The sequence below is a fragment of the Lactuca sativa genome, chromosome 7 (assembly GCF_002870075.4).
Source record: "Lactuca sativa cultivar Salinas chromosome 7, Lsat_Salinas_v11, whole genome shotgun sequence".
Classification (NCBI taxonomy): Eukaryota; Viridiplantae; Streptophyta; class Magnoliopsida; order Asterales; family Asteraceae; genus Lactuca; species Lactuca sativa.
This window is the reverse complement of record NC_056629.2, coordinates 159,555,449-159,572,784: the sequence shown is the minus strand read 5'-3', so window position 1 is coordinate 159,572,784 and position 17,336 is coordinate 159,555,449. Positions and strand designations below refer to the sequence as shown.

Genomic DNA, 17,336 nt, shown 5'->3' with positions numbered 1-17,336 from the left:
ACTGCTCGAACTAAAATTCGAGTTTCGAGTCGTGCACTGCTATGCCAAATCTTAAAAAATTCATAACTTCCTCATACGAAGTCAGATTTGGGCGTTCTTTTTTTGTATGTTCTCGGTTTAATGTATACTAAAAATTTTATTTAGATCACTAAGGCTAAAAAGTCCTTTATCAAAAATTCACTATTTACGTCTCCTGGTGTCGTGTCGGTTTTGCAGTAAAACTTCGACGGACCATAACTTTTTCGTTATAACTCGGGTTTCGGCGTTCTTTATATGTACGGAACCCTTGAGACATATTCTATAACTTGGGTAAGATTATTTATTCTAAATAATCTTTTGTATTATCTCTAATTGACTAGTCCAGATCTACGGGTCCCCCTTAGGATGATTATATCTCGGAATCATCAACGAAACATGACTAACATGATGAATCAATACGTTATCTCTTCAACCTAAGTAATAACTGTAACTTTGATGTTTCTTCGAATGAGTATCTAACTCTAAGACTTCCTGATTGTAGTTGGTGCTCGATCTTGCACTTGCTCCCTATCTCACGTTAGACTCCAAATTATGACCTTCAAGTCACAATCTCGATCCTTACTGGAGACTGCTTCTTCTTCTTAACAAACTTAAGATAAGTTATTTTATTACTACAATGGAACGATGTGTCATATTCTAATGACTTATCATCGTATGTTCCCACGGTTAGACTCAGGTCTCTTAGACTGGCGTACATGCACGGTAAGTTTGTTTTTAATTTGTTGAAGTAAACGCCTTGTTTCTTCCATTTGTTGATCGAACATCACCCGCACCATTGCATGTACGCCTTGTTTCCCCTATTAACCTAGTGTTTGTGTCTATTCAGGTGTACTTCCTAAAATATATTAGACACGCTACTCATGATCATCGCTTAACATTCTAAGTTTAAGTCTAGAAATAAATCCTTATTCCTAGTTCGCTTAAACTAATGCACTGATACCAACTGTGACATCCCCATTTTCACGGCCAGAAAAGACCGATTTTGTTTATGCTTTATAAAAATCAGAGTACTTCTTTTAATAAAATGTGGGGAATTTGTTCCCAGTGAAACATGATAAATACGTTATCAGGGCATTTCCGAAGAAATGTATTTTTATTCATTTTAAAACATTTGGGACGTCATCGTCAATACAGAAACATAAGCAGAAACAGAACTTACATTAATTTACACTAGTGATCTCCTTAATCTCTCAGTGTAATGTAACTTCACCTCGTCACCTGTGATACAAGTAAACTGAGTGGGTCAGGTTGGGAAACCTAGTGAGTACATAGGGTTTTCAACCCACAATAAGATAATTATTAAGTTTGATAAAGGACTTTTTAGCCTTATTGATTCAGGGATTACTCCCTCAATACGTGCCCAACAAGGGTTAGGTCATCATAGCATGAATACATAGTTACAACATCGCCTGAACTCATAATTCATAGTAAGGGGTTAGAGTATCATTGCATTAATACGTATTTACAACATCGCCTGAACTCGTAATTCATCACCTACAAGTTATGAGTCTGCTGGTGTTTCCACGGGCTTGTCTATAATTCATCACCTTTCTATCATCACCTATCTCTCATCATTTTATTTCATCACACACCAACTATTTCATCTACCCATGTTTCATCTGCAACATATTTGTAGATATAAAATAAATATACCGTTTAAATCTTTTAAAACATGTATAAAATCGTTCATCCAGCATAGACAGCAAGTATTCAAATAACATGAACACATAGCACGTAATTTATATAAAATACTTCATATCTATGTGTAAGATGAAAGGGACCATGCACTCACTGGAAAAGGTGGTGAATCCGAACTCAGACAGCGCTTCGATTCTTAAAAATAATTTCCTTCAACGAAACCTAGTATTATTACCACTAGAGTTTAGTCTATTATTCGCCGAGACTAATTAATAGTCTAGCTATTATTACTATTATATAAGCGTTAAAAAATACTTATATAACCCATAATAATAGCTCAAGTACTTATTATAAGTTCCTAATAACGTTACTATAATTAAATAAACGATATATTAAAACTAGCGTATGTGTAGCTCACTTACAGCGGGTTTTATAGAAAACCAAGCATTCCTGAGCCGAAAAGCTCTTCTTCTCGGAGCCGTCGAGCACTCCGGGGCTTCCGTCTCGTGCTAGGAAGGTTCCCTAGGTTTTTCGGGGGGTTTCGGGGCTAGAGAGAGGTTTTAGAGAGAAAGTAAAGAGAAGAAAGAATGGGAAAGGTGTGAAGAAAATGAGGATGAGAGAGGTTCTATTTATAGGGTGAAAATGGCTGAACCTGGTGCCACATGTCACCATCTAGTGGCAAGACTTGGGGAGAAAGCAATGGCCAAGATTGTGCCACATCACCCATTTTCGCACAGCACACTTCCGACTTCTAAAATCCGTAACTTTCACATACGAGCTCCATTTTTGACGTTCTTTATATCAACGCATAGTTAAAAATAAGATCTACAACTTTCATTTTGACTCCATTGGCTAATTCTCGATCGATCTTAAATTTAACAGTACAAGGAGATAATACTGTTAAATGTCCGCATAAAATTCATAACTTCTACATACAGACTTTGTTTTCGTCTGTCTTTTTACCTTTGAGTTCATTTTAATGAGATCTTCAATTCTCATTTAGGTTGCATAGGCCAAAAACCGCTCGAACTAAAATTCGAGTTTCAGGTCGTGCACTGCTATGCCAAATCTTAAAAAATGCATAACTTCCTCATACGAAGTCAGATTTGGGCGTTCTTTTTTTTGTATGTTCTCGGTTTAATGTATACTACAACTTTTATTTAGATCACTAAGGTTAAAAAGTCCTTTATCAAAAATTCACTATTTACATCTCCCGGTGTCATGCCGGTTTTGCCGTAAAACTTCGACGGGCCATAACTTATTCGTTATAACTCGGATTTCGGCGTTCTTTATCTGTACGAAACCCTTGAGACATATTCTACAACTTGGTTAAGATTATTTATTCTAAATAATCTTTTGTATTATCTCTAAATTGACTAGCCCAGATCTACGGGCGTTACAGTGTTCCTAGTCAAGGGACTGGGGGTAGGTGCGACAGTTGGATGATCATCAACCTTAGGGTATGGTTTCTTAAGTTTAGACTAATTAGTACCCGGTTTCAGGGAATATTATCGGATTTGGTTTGTAGTTGTAGTTATGGGAGTTCCTGGTTTGAATGGTAGAAGAGGGGTCATGTAGTTAAGAGAAAAAGATAGTTGTTGCGATTGAGTGTACTCAAGTTATTGGGTTGTTTGTTGGCAGCTGTGGGTTTCCGAGTTGGATTTCCAGGTCGGAAATATGGTTTTACTAAAGGTATCACCCTAGGAGGGTGTAATATGCTTCAGGAAGAGGGGCAAGTTGCGGCCCCGATATATTGGGTCGTTTCAAGTATTAGCCAGGGTATGCAGGGTAGCCTATTAGATGGATTTGATGAGGAGCTCAGTCAGACTCACAACACCTTCCATGTTTCTTAGCTTCAGAAGTGGCTGATGATTCAGCAGTTGTTCCTTTGGATGATATTCAGGTTGATGATCGCCTGAATTATGTTGAGAGACCAGTGACAGTTTTGGATAGGAAGATGAAGGCTTTATGCAACAAGGTGGTTTCATTGGTCAAGGTTCAATGGAAGCATCGAAAGGGTTCAAGATGGATTCATGTTAATCAAAAAAGGATTTTCTATATTATTACTTGTAAATTTGTTAGTCTAAGTTAGAGACACGTCCTTGGTAACACTCACCACAAGAAACAGAGTGTAGGACTAGTACTCGTGACCAGAGTCTCTTGTAGGGAGAGCGTGACTGTTGTGTATAGATCTATACGGGACTGACAATCCTGCACTTGGCTGCTAGCTACAGTCGGACCAACAGGTCTACGAGTGAAAAAGTCATTAAGGATACCGGCCGTTGCGGGTCGTATCCAGTCAATTATGGTCATGACACTCGCAACCTAGATAACAGAGATTTACTTTTGTAATAATGAATCAAGTGAACTAACCTCAAAGTAATAACCGATTTGATTACTAGAGGGTATTAATAGTACCTTCAGGATTTAGTTCAGCACGTTTTCTTTTATTAGTTTTATTTATAAAATAGGGCTAATATACCTCACTGGGAGTAACCAGGGTTTTTAAAAGAAAACTACGTTTATCGAAATAAGTATGGTAGAAACTTGTACACCTCAGTTTAGAATGGATAACCAACCATCAACTTTTAGGGAAAATATAGGATTTTTCCGGGATAACTCGGCTTTTCATAAACAAATTGGTTATCATGCAACTAACGGATATTCATATTCATTCCATGACCCCCTTGGATTGTACATATCTTGTATGAATCTGGAAGTCATGGAAGAAATGGGTTTTCAAACACACTTTTCATAAGAAAATATAGGATTTTCTTGAGGAACACTTTACAAAAGGATCTAAGAATCATTTTCCACCAAAACTAAATGCTTATGAACTCACCAGCTTTATGTTGATATTCTTTCAAAATTGCTTGTATTCTCAGGGATTTAGTAGACAGGTACTTCCAGGACTTTTGGAGAAGTCGGTGTGCTAGAGTCATGTCTTTCTATTTTATTTTCGATAAGAACAAAACTTTGTATTAAGACAGCGTAAACATTTTTCATATATGTATTCAATGTTTGGTTGTGTTTACTATGCTTGCTATGATACAATTGTTGTGATACTACACATGACGTCAACCACCACCAAACGTTTCTGTTGTTCCGGTTTGGAGATGTGACAAAAGTCAAAAAATCAATGGATGGTTAAGTTGGTTGAGTATGCCCTATGTACTTAGCTACTATGTCGGGCGTAGTCAAATCTCATCCAAAACCACAAGACTCTAACCCAGTATGCACAACGTACTCCGTCTAAATCCAAAACTTCATATTAAAAACTTATACCTTAAAGACCTCTCGTCCAAACTCAGATGTAGACCCATAACATCATTCTAAGTCATAAAGTTTCCACCTTTATGACTTTCCATGGCTAGACAAGGCCCAAAAGCAAAAACCCTAACTTAATAATCCATTAAGACATCATGACTCTTGCCTGGAAGGGATATAAGAACCAAGATCTCATTTTTATGGTTCTTAATAGCTCCATAATGGATAAAGTTTCCAACTTTATCCATTAGGATGGTCCAAACAACCAATATCTAGCCTTTAAGTCTCAAAGGGACCAAAAATGCATCTTTCTCAACTTAATCCATTAAGTCCAAGTCTCCGACCTTTAGATCTAAATCAATATGATATTTAGATGGATAAAGTTTCCAACCTTATCCATAACAAGGTCACAAAGTTTCCAGATCTAAAATTTATGCCCTAAAGTGACCAAAAAGTGTCAACTATGAAAATTAACAAGATCTATGGAAATAATGAGCAAGTTTGAAGCTTTTTACTCACAATGGTCCAGAAATGATGTAATCTTATTGGATCTATGCTTGAATCCTTCTTCCATACACTTTTGCCACTACCTTGTTCTTCAAGATTCCACATTCTAATGGAGAAAGAAGCTCATAAATGATGCCAAGACTCAAAATAAGTGAGAGGAGGATATGGATTTGAGTTAGAGGCTCAAGAGGGTGGAGGTTCATGATAGGAAGGACCCCAAAGGGGTTAGAGGCCTTAAATATGACTAAAAACCATGAAAATAGGGTTTTTACTCTACGACGGTACGCCCTGCGTACCTAAATTTATGCCCAACATAATGCCCTAAAAATGCATTCTTCAGCCTAGTACGCCCAACGTACTAACTAGTATACACCTAACGTACTGTCAGACTCCTTACTTCCAACTTAACTTCAAACAGCTATAACTTCTTCGTTTCAACTCTGTTTTCGATGATCTTTATATGCACGGAAAGGTAATGAAGAGCCTCGAAATCCTACCTAATTAATTTTAACTTAAAACATACCGAACTTAAATCCTTATTCCAAGAAAGAAGTCTGAAACATCACTTTTTCCGTTTTACCCTTTGACTCCAAAACACAAACCAATGGCTCAGATTGCATAACCAATATTATCAACATCCAAAGGGCCTAAACCCTATTCCCTTGAGGCCCGATGCCTTTACTTGATCCATTTATTGTCCAAAATCCTGAAATAAGAAACTTATCGAAACAGGGTTTTGCAACTCTCGAAGCCTGTTGTAGGGTTGAGTCTTTTAGTCGAAAGATTATTTAAGTTTTGTTGCATGAAATTATATTCATGAAGTGGTTAAATGATATTAATAGAGAGTTTTCAGCAGCTGATGGCAGGGTGAGGTAAGGATCCTAAGATAGCCTAGGATGTGCTTTAGTACCGTTTAGTGGTCATTAAAAAACACAAAACAAATTTAAACCCCTTTAAGCTCCTAAAAGGAGCCCTAGCTGCCACCACTCTCTCCCTTAATCTCTCATCATTGACTTTAAGGCAAGATTAAAAAAAAGACAATATAATGTTGGTCAATTTGAGATCTAGCATATTTTATTCTTGTTTTGTTTGGATCTACTATGAAGATTATCTAGATTTGACAATCACGTAATTTTTGAGATAGTAATCTAAATAGTCTATGTGTTTATAATTGTTGATATAATTTTTTTATTTGGATCCATGAATTTGGGGATTACAAAAGTTAAAATATGGATTTTATTTTACATTGCTATTTTGATATGTAATCTATTTTTGTTTCAATTCCTAACAGTGAGAGCCACTTTTAGAACATTAGATTATATAATTAATTTTTTATTGCTCTTGAATATATTATTGGACGTTCTTTGAAATAGACAAACAAAACAATCTAATATTTTATCGTTTTGATAATTTAAATGATTTTATTTTTAGCAAATTATTAACATAATTAACTTTTACATACATAAGAATCAACGTTATCACCACATTTATTTTATGAATAGGATTGGTGTGTTTTCCTTGTTAGGATTAGTCAGGATATGCACTTGTTTCTTTTCAATCCACGACCCATTCTGGCCTCTTTCCTCTCATGTGGGGTGGAAAACAGTCAATGACTTTTTCATGAGCAATTTTTTCTTTTTGAGTCTTTTTTAATATATTTTAATAGTGTGAATAATTAAATTGATTTTTTGTGTGTAATTTATTTCTTGATGACTCAAGAAATAATTCTTCAGGATTGTGCTCGGGCAACACATTTTTTTCGTTGTTATTATAAATTGTGTGATGAATATGTTTGACATGATTTATTTTTTGTCCGAAACAAATTAAATTGCCAACTAAATTTTATTTAAAAGGAATAATTTTAAAACTTTAATCTAAAATTATTTCAGTGGCTTTAAAATTGTTTTCAAACATATTGTTTGCATGTAATCTGTTTTGTAACACCGTATTTTGTAATTTAACAAGTATATAAATTTTTCAACACGTTAATTTTGAATCTTCACATCCAACTTTCCAAGAGGTGTAGCAATTTGAAGGTATATTTTGGAAAAGATCAGGCCTAGTTAGACCCGAGAATAGGGTAAAGATGAGACTAAGATGTATAAATCATTAGTGATTTTAATGAGTTTTGTCAAAATCCAATAGTTGTATAGTTGATATAATTAATAATCTTTTACTGCTGATTGGACCTATCATTTTGTGTTTCATAAAAAAGGAGTAAATTATACGAATGGTCCCCATGGTTTGGGGTAATTTGCACGTTTGGTTTCTAATTTATTTTTTTAACTCGGAAGGTCTATACTGTTTGTTTTTGTTGCGCGCTTGGTCCCTTCTTACCTAAAAAGGCTATTTTGCCATTGATTTTTTTTTAAAAATTTATTTAAATAAACACACATCCAACCTCACTTCCATCTCACCTTACCTTATTTTACATACCTCATTTTAGTTAAACAAATTAAAAATCAAGGGAAAAATAGTCTTTTTAGGTAAGACAGAGACCAACGCACAATAAAAACAAACTGTAACGACATTTCGAGTTAAAAAAATAAGTTAGGGATCAAACGTGCAAATTACCTCAAACCATAGGAACCATTCGTGCAATTTACTCCAACAATAGTCATCCAATGTGGATCTTAGCGTCCGTTTGGTTGAGGAAAATTTTACAGTTTTCTAGGAAATTTTTTCAAGAAAAATGGAAATTTTAAAATGCGTTTGGTTCGTTCAATTTCTCAAAGTTTTTTAAGAAAATAAAATTTTTCATTTTTCCAAATTGTATGTAAATTAGAAATTGATTTTTAAAATTTTCCAAAGCTTTTTAAAATTTTTAAGATGGAAAATAAAAACTTCATCGGTTCCAATCAAACGTGTTTTTTTAAATTTTTATTGAAAACTGAAAATGAGAACTTAACTTTATTTTCTGAAAAAAAAAAAAACAAAAACAAAAACAATGTTCCACCTTTAGCCTTCTTAAATTGAATCTAAAAACAAACGCAACAACAGATGATCAATTTATTAAGGATTTTTTATCTCAAAATTACTAAAATTCATAACATTCTAAATATTCTGTAGTGCAATTTATTAAGGATTTTTATAGGCATATTATTTTTACACTCCACTCTCTAAACACTCCAGTCTACTATTATATTCTAGAACTATTTCCAAGAAAATTACTGACTTTCCCATGCTTAATTTTTATTTTTCACGCCTTAAACCATGAATATTAAGAAACAAACTTTATCGGGTCATGAAATCCATTTATGAATTTTCTACTTTTTTTTATATAGTTTTTCTATTAAATGTTATTACGAAGGAATCTCCACTTTCTCATGCTTAATTTTTTATTTTCCAAAGTTAAAATACAAAAAACAGTAACTAATTAAATTTACATTGACTATAAGTTTGTTTACTTAATCAGTAAACTTAATAGAAGTTTAATACAGTAAACTTAATACAAAATCAATAAAGTTTATACAAGCTGCCGGAAAAGAAAACATGTTTGCCGGAAAATAGTCGACGGAGTCGTTGTTCGCCGGAAAACGGTAAGTTCTTTCTTTCCAACTTCGTATCTTCATTTATATGTTGTTCGTCGGGGTGTTCGCCAGATGTTGCCATTCGAGTTGGTGGTGGCAGTTCTCCGACGGAAAAAAAAAAAACGGAGGTAAGTTGGTGGTGGCAGTGCTCCATAGAGAGAGAGAGAGAGAGAGAGAGAGAGGGCCACATTTTGCGGCGGCGACATGGTGGCCAACAAGATCGAAAATCCGGCGAGACGGCGAGTTGGTTGCTGCAATGCTCCGTCGAGATAGTGACAGGAACGTGCCATATATTGTGGCGGCAACATGGTGGCCAATGAGGTCTACAATCCGGCGAGATAGATATGGAAGAGGGATACAAAATGTTAGATGGTGTGGAAACTGATTTAGATGGTGTGGAAACAGAACATTGGATGCTTATGCCTGAGACAGACATCTTGATAGCCAACAGGTTTGGTGTGATCGTACATTTTTTGACCACTGAAGGCCCCGTAACTTTTTTCCCTCTTTGGAGAGGTCCTAGAGAGTTTCAAAATCATCGGGTCCTTACGTTTGCACTTGTGTACACCAATCATTATGTGATGGTACAATTGGAAGGAGAGTACCCAATGCCTCCCATTGCGGCATTGTGGATCCGCAACAAAGCCCCGTCAGCAACCGAATGGCAAACTATGTATAAGTCACGGCTAGAATTTTATAAGCATCTGAAACCTACTGAAAGATCTTTTATGACTATAAGTGATTAGTTGTTGCTTGTTTTTGTATCAAAATTTTGCTATGTAATATTTGAAATTTAAAAGAAAAAAAAGATTGGTGAGGATTTGTTTAGAGTATTTTTTTTTGAAATTTATATCGTTATTATCTTATTTATCTTATAAACGTATGAATAAATGGTCCAATTTTTTTTAAAAATAGTTGTATTAACATATGTAAATCACAATAATAAGTTAAAAACTAAAACATGTTACTGTAAAAAATACGACGTACATAGAAAAAGAAAAGTCATATTTGTTACTATTTATTTATAAACTATTATTTAAATAATAATAAGATTAATAGAAATTTTTAATTGTAAGAAATAATTAATAATTGAAAAATAAAGTTAATAAAATTAATTGGTCTGTGATTGGAACCAATCTCATTTACGTCAAAGTACGAACACATATTGCTTCGATTCCAATTTCAAAATATATATATATATATATATATATATATATATATATATATATATATATATATATATATATATATATATATATATATATATATATATATATATAACTTGATCAAGTTACCATGAATTTTAAAAGTTTGTGCCAAATAATTGAAAAATAAATAAAGTTAATAAAATGATTATATAAGAATAAGATAATAAATAGTAAAAGTTAGTAAAATTTTAGGTAACATAACAACCTATATAGATTAGAGTGTATTAGACTAAATTAAAGTGGAGTGTCGATATCAACACCCGTTTCTATATCAAAATTACCATTACATTCATTAACAATTCTCTCCTCGAGCCAAACAAACTTTTACACCCTATGATACGAAGGATCCGGGTCATATTATATGTTTCATGGACCACGTTTTTCATTAAACTCATCCTCGATACTTAAAATGATATTTTGATGCACATTGATTAGGGTGAAAAGCTTATCAACAAAACACTCCATTGATATGATACATAACAAGGTTACACTTTACAAGTTACACCCTATTTATTAATAAGTAATAAGTAATAACATTAAACATCCCCCAAAAAAAGTAAGAAAAATAAAGGGGGATCCATTATCCATCATCCATTATACAATAACAATAACACCGATTTATAACAACATACAACAACATTTTTTTTTTTTTTTTTTGAAAAAACAATAAAACTCACATTGCATAAACTATCTCCCCACTACTATCAATATCCAAATCCGGATCACTCTCCAAATCCTCGTCCATGTCATCATCAATATCCAAACTCCCAGTAAGATATTGATTCAAATTATTAGCTCCAATTGGAGGAATTGTAGCTTCTGCAATTATTTGCATTATTTCATCGACACTTTGACTCGGTTCATCGGGCCCACCAAATTGGTCCATTGCATTTTCTTTCGTCAATTCGGATGGTAAGTTCTTCAAAAACCATTCGTGGTTTCTTATTTCATCCATTGTTATCCGCTGTTTTATTAAAAAAAAAAAATCCAATCATTTTTTTTATAATAAATAAAAGAGTTTATATTTTATGTTTTTACCGGATTAAACCTTAGTTTTATTTTTTATTTTCTTCTGAAAAAGACCTTGTATTTTTTTTTTTCGAAAAAAACCCTCAACCTTTCTGATTGTTTTTTAATAAACCATCAACTTTTTTAGTTTTTTACGAAAAAACGCTCACATCTTACAACTTTTTTTTTGAAAAAAATGATTAAAAGGGTTAGATTGAAAAAAAGGTTAATCTAAAAAAAATAGCTTATATTTTGTGTTTTTTATCGTATGAATTTTTTTTTTTTTCATTTTTTCGATCTGGCCTTTTTGTCGTTTTTTTTGCCTAAAAAAATGTAAAATGCGATGGTTTTTTCAAGAAAAACTAAAAAAGTTGAGGGTTTATTTGGAAGCAATTAGAAGGTTGAAGGTTTTTTTCGGAAAAAAAATACAAAGTTGAAGGCTTTTTTGGAAAAAGTGAAAAATACAAGGTCTTTTTTCAGGCAGAAAATAAATATGAGGTTTAATCCGGAAAAAAATACACCGTATAAGGTTTGTTTTTGAGATTAACCCTCTAAAAAATTTAAAAATGTAAGGTCTTTCTCAAGGAAAAATAAAGATAAGGTTTAATCCGAATATATATATATATATATATATATATATATATATATATATATATATATATATATATATATATATATATATATATATATATATATATATATATATATATAATGTCTTTTATGAGAATAATCCTAAATAAAAACCAGGAAAATGGAATAATGTTGTATAATAATTAATAAATATACTTACTTTAGCAGGATCAGCAACAAAGATTCTTGAGATTAAATGGCGACACTCAGCAGATATATGAACATACGATGGAATCGAGTATTGGACATTGAGAATTCTCTGCATATGTTGAGCAAGGGTAAAATGGTCATTTTACATAGGAGATTATATATATATATATATATATATATATATATATATATATATATATATATATATATGATTTATGATTGGTTATTAATTAATTAATTAAAATTAATTACCTGTATAGTCTTGCGGAAATTCTTGGGTTCATCAGGGTCTTCAAAAGGATAAGCTCCAACAAGCATAACATATAATGTTACACCACATGACCACACATCTGCAATCTGAATTAATCAAGAAAATGTTTAATTTTTCTTTTTCTTTGTTTTTTTTTTTTTTTAAATATTTTTAATTATAATAATAATATAATTAAATTTGTGGTTTACTTTACCTTGCCATCATATTCTTTTTTAAGCAAGACTTCTGGAGCAATATATGCAGGCGTCCCAACGGTGGATTTTGGTTGTGAGTGTAACACAGATGACTGATGAAAAATAAAAAAAATAAAAAAATATATAAAAAGACTGAATTTTTATAAAACCCAATAATCAAGAAAATCAAGAAACACAAAAAAAAAAAAAAAAAAAAAAAGATCATACCTTGGAGTACCCAAAATCACAAATCTTTAAACGAGGAGCTGGGCTTCCATCTAGAAGTGTGTTCTCTAGTTTCAAATCGCGATGACATACTTGCTAGATTTTTATAAAATCATTAAATTATATAAGTAATTAATAAAAATACGTTTATATAATTATATATACACATATACGAAAGTTGTTAAATACCATATTATGACAGTAGCTGACTCCTGAAATCAGTTGCTGGAAGAAGAAACGTGCCTAACAAAGATATGATAAGTCAAAAAGTCAACACTAGAATTTGAAGTCAATGCAATAAGATTCAAGAACAATTGAAGTATTGAACAAACCTCATCTTCTGGAAACCTTCCAGCATTGCAGATACGTTCAAACAGTTCTCCTCCAGATGCATATTCCATAACAATCGCAAGATGTGTTGGTGTTAAAATCACCTGTAGATGAAGTGAAATTAACATCTTAATTAAGAAATTACTCGATTAGTAGTAGTTTAAGATGTTATTATAGTAATAGAAGATGACGAATTACAAACCTCTTTGAATCTAACGATATTGGGATGCCTTAGTGATCTGTGGTTAATGATTTCCCTCTGTACATTTTCGTCAATCTGTTGAAGACAAGAGTTAGAACTTTCAATAAGCTCTGTTTATATCAATTACTACGTTTTACCCCTGTTTCAGCTTCAAATCACAAGCTTCGATTTCAAACTATTCGCTAAATCAAATGAGGAAAGAACAGAAGAACGGAAGAACAGAAGTGCGAGAATCTATGGAGGATTGATACTTAATTTTTAACACTGACCTTCTCACCTCTCTCGATGTATTTGACAGCAACAAGCTCGTTAGTATGTTTATCCCTCATCAACCTCGCCACCCCAAAATTACCAGAACCAATGTCTCTCACTAACTCGTAGCGATCGCTATCGTGCATGATAGGCAAATCCATACCCGGACCCACTGTAAGCGCAGATCGATCCATTTGATTCTTCACTGATAATTATAACCCTAATAAAGCAAACCTGTTCGAGACTTCAAAACCTCTCAAATCACCAGTTCGCATTACAACCATCCACGTAAACAGGGGGAAAAAAATCCAATCGATTTTCAATTCTTGGTCGAATTCATCAAAATCAAACGTGGCAAAACAGCGATCACAGGGATTGGGGAGAAAGCTGTTTGATTTTGGTTGGGGAATAGTGATAGTGAAAGAGATAGAGATAGAGATAGGGATAGGGATAGAATACCGAAAGTGAGCTCAAAACCCGTGAAACTTTTACGTGCACAACCACAAACACCCAACAAAAATTAGGGTTTTAATAGAATAATAGGGATGGCTGAAATATAGGTGGTGATGACGATAATTCACGATAAAAATAACAGCAATAATAGCAGTGACATATGATACCTTAATAAATTAATGGCGATATATAGATACAGGTGGATAGATATAGAGAGAGAAGAAGAAAGGAGCTCGTGAAGATTGCTGCTTTTTTGCTTCACTTTCTCTCTCTAAAGCAGGCTACATAGTCGCTGTGTGTTTGTATGTGTGGATGAGGGAGACAGAATACACATATTTTAGTAGAGTTAAATGAGGGGTGGAAGCCCCGAGAAAATGGCACCGCCACCTTTCTGTTTTTAAGCAGGTTTACGAATCTAACTACTTGTTTTGTTTTTTTTATTAATTTTACCTTTTTTTTTTTTTGTTTTAATTTATTTTTATGCAGACAATAAAATGTTGATTATAAGCCATTTTATGCAAAACCCACCTCAAATAATACTAGTAATGGGTGGATTTATATAAGCAATTTTTTTTAAAGATATTGAAATTGTATCCGAAAAGTTCTAATATCTTGATAAATGTTCACAATCCATATCATTACTAATACTATCTAAAATATTTTTTTCAATATATGTCACTAAAATATCCACTAAGTAAACAATCAAATAAAACTATATTAATTTCACCATTGATTGAATTAAAGACAATCTATATTAAAACATACCACATGAAGTGATGAAACCTACCACACAAAACATATTGTTCAGAAGTCAAAATAGATGTTCTTATCATTGAGGCCAATATTAGAGATTACATATTAAGTTGATTATGTCTTGAACATTTGATTTCATTATATTTATTCATAACTATGAAGAAGATTAGAAGAAGTGTAAAACCGTAGAAGGCCATCATTATCAATCACAAGTTCACAATTGAGAACCTTCAAAGTTAACACTCGATGTGAAGAAGAAAACAATGTAGATTGCGGGCCGGGACTAATATGAATGTGAGGTTGTCAGCGGCTGGAAGGAGGCGAACATGCGGCTTGATCGAGTGATCAATAGGAGTGGTCAATAGGAGCGACTTCTGTCTTCGGCCGTTCCTTACTATTTGTGTGATTGCGTCATGCGTATTTGCTGGAAACGAACGGGCAATTCACATTAAGTTTGTATTTTTTTTTCTTTATTTAATTTTAAAAGACATTGGGTTAATTTTTGGCGGCCATTATTTGAAATAAACTAAAATTAGACCATTGAAATACAAAAGATGGGCTAAAAGTCATGACAAATAAATTAAGGTGGGTCATCTACAAATTTCAAGATAGGTTTTAATTTTTTTATTAATTACTTGTAACACAATTTTTTTTTTTTTGTTTAGGTGGGTCAAGTGACTCACCTTCAATTGCAATAGCCTTGCCACTGATATATATTTGTGGGGTACCCGTGTGATGCGGCGTCGCTAGCTAGTTCGTATCGGAATATAACTTATTTCGGCCTTTTGACGGACTGTTTTACACTAGATAGTTCCCTTTCGCATATAGTTTATTGCTAGATTCATAGCCTCACAATGCGGTGGGCAGCAGTCACATGAGATTGTGATAAAGAGAGAACCATGTGGTATAATATAGGGGGTAGGTTAAGATATGGGCCAAATTTAAGTTTTAAAATTACACTGAACAAATAAATAATAAGTATAAAAAGAAAATATAAAAGGGATATAAAGACATTTTTTGGTTTGGCATGACTAACCCAAAATAAAACCACACCATTGGGATGTTGCTAGTTAAAAAAAATATTGAGCAAGTATAAATAATATTGCAACCCATAGGGACCTTTCGTGTAATTTACTTATTTAATTGACAAAAAATAAGTATGTTTTAGAAAATGTTGTATAGAGTCTTATTTGTTAATTAATCTTAGAAGGACAATAAAACACGTCGTTGTTAAAGGTATAAATTAAACTGCCAATAACAAACATTGCATTTGAAGAGAAAAACAACCTGTTAAGTAAATTATTTACATAGATAAAGTCAAACCACGACATGTAAAGTTAGGAGAATGAAATGTAAACTTTCCAAAATTAATAAATCAAAAGAACTACAAACTCTCAAATAACCAATTATTGATTTTTTTTTTAATTTTTAAGTTTTAGACTAAAATACACTTCAGTTTCTACGCTCCTGCTTCATTGCTTATATCAGATGTTCATGCTGCTATGAATTATGATGCTTTTCGAGTATTTTACTTTTGTTTCTCTTTGTTTTTCCCTTCGAGATTGTTCCCGGTATAAATTGTGGTTGACTTGTTTTCCTACTTCTAATCGATGTGAAAAAGTTCAATCCTGACCAAGGTCTCAATTTGTGCTGTTTAACACCACTATTACATAATCAAATATTGATCTGGTGCTTTTTTTAAAAGTAAAAAGTTGTTCATGTGCTAATTCAAATTTGGTTACTATAAATTTTTGGTGTGACATTTTCAAAGAAGCAAAGTATAGTTGGGTTGCTGTTTCACGCTGATGTCTAGATCAATTCTTCTAGAATATATAAGTTGGATGCTATTTTAGGTGTTGTCTTTAAAGTTTGTTGCTATAATAGCTCTTTTGGACTACTTTTCCTTTCACTTTAGTGACATTCTTAATACTTGCTTCATAACTAATACTTTTAAGGTGTGTTTGATAGATGTCTGACTGGGTCGAGTCAGCGAGTTGGGCTGACTCAGTCAGACCCTAAGTGCTTGATTTGTGCTTTCTCGGTAAGATTATTGGCCCAAGTTTCTTTCTCACTCAGTTGCTTACCTATCACTGACTGAAAATTAGACAATCCTACCCCTCCATGTTTATTCTTTATTCCATCGTTCGTTCCCATCCCAGTGACCTAAAAGCACAACCGCTATATCCAAACAGTGGTCGCCTCATTAACAACTCTACATCGAATGCCAAACAAAGGTCGCCAGGAGCTCCGCCATCTCATTGGTCGGACCTCCGCCAAACAGAGTTCTCTTCCATCGGTCGACGCCATCTCTCCGGACAGAAATTCATCAAACAGGCAAGCTAATCTTTTACTTTTCTGTTAATAATTTTTAAAATCAGATACCATTTATGCTTTGATGTTATGAAATTTGAAGTTCTTTGTGTATAAGATATGAAATCAAAATATTTTTTTGTTAGAATATTATGAATTCTGAAATTGTATGTGGATTGGAAGTTCTTTTTTGTTTTTTTTTTTTTTGTAGTTCTTTGTATATAAGAACTAAAATTTGAAGTTCTTTGTTCTAATATGATGAATTCTGAAATTGTATGTGAATTGGAAGTTTTTTTTTTGTTCTTTTTTGTAGTTCTTTGTGTATAAGAACTGAAATTTGAAGTTCTTTGTTCTAATATTATGAACTTTTAAATTGAACGTGAATTGGAA

General features: G+C 32.9%; 1 protein-coding gene across 1 annotated transcript; it reads right to left on the bottom strand.

The window, feature by feature from the left end:
- Window positions 1-10,680: 10,680 nt before the first annotated feature.
- Window positions 10,681-14,230, bottom strand: LOC111895678 (serine/threonine-protein kinase SRK2E). Its single transcript, XM_052765313.1, has 9 exons — window positions 13,448-14,230; window positions 13,179-13,253; window positions 12,979-13,080; window positions 12,836-12,889; window positions 12,650-12,742; window positions 12,442-12,534; window positions 12,230-12,334; window positions 11,988-12,086; window positions 10,681-11,153 (listed from the first exon to the last, which is right to left on the bottom strand). Exons 1-9 carry the CDS (start codon window positions 13,622-13,624, stop codon window positions 10,863-10,865), a joined length of 1,089 nt encoding a protein of 362 aa, XP_052621273.1. The 5' UTR covers window positions 13,625-14,230; the 3' UTR covers window positions 10,681-10,862.
- Between the last annotated feature and the right edge of the window lie 3,106 nt (window positions 14,231-17,336).

Excerpts from the sequence above, each read along its gene's own strand:
- LOC111895678 (XM_052765313.1), bottom strand. The coding sequence starts at position 13,624 with ATGGATCGATCTGCGCTTACAGTGGGTCCGGGTATGGATTTGCCTATC. Across the intron at positions 13,254-13,447 it reads ACATCGAGAGAGGTGAGAAG|ATTGACGAAAATGTACAGAG; the intron begins GTCAGTGTTAAA and ends TGTCTTCAACAG. Across the intron at positions 11,154-11,987 it reads TTGTTGCTGATCCTGCTAAA|CGGATAACAATGGATGAAAT; the intron begins GTAAGTATATTT and ends TTAATAAAACAG.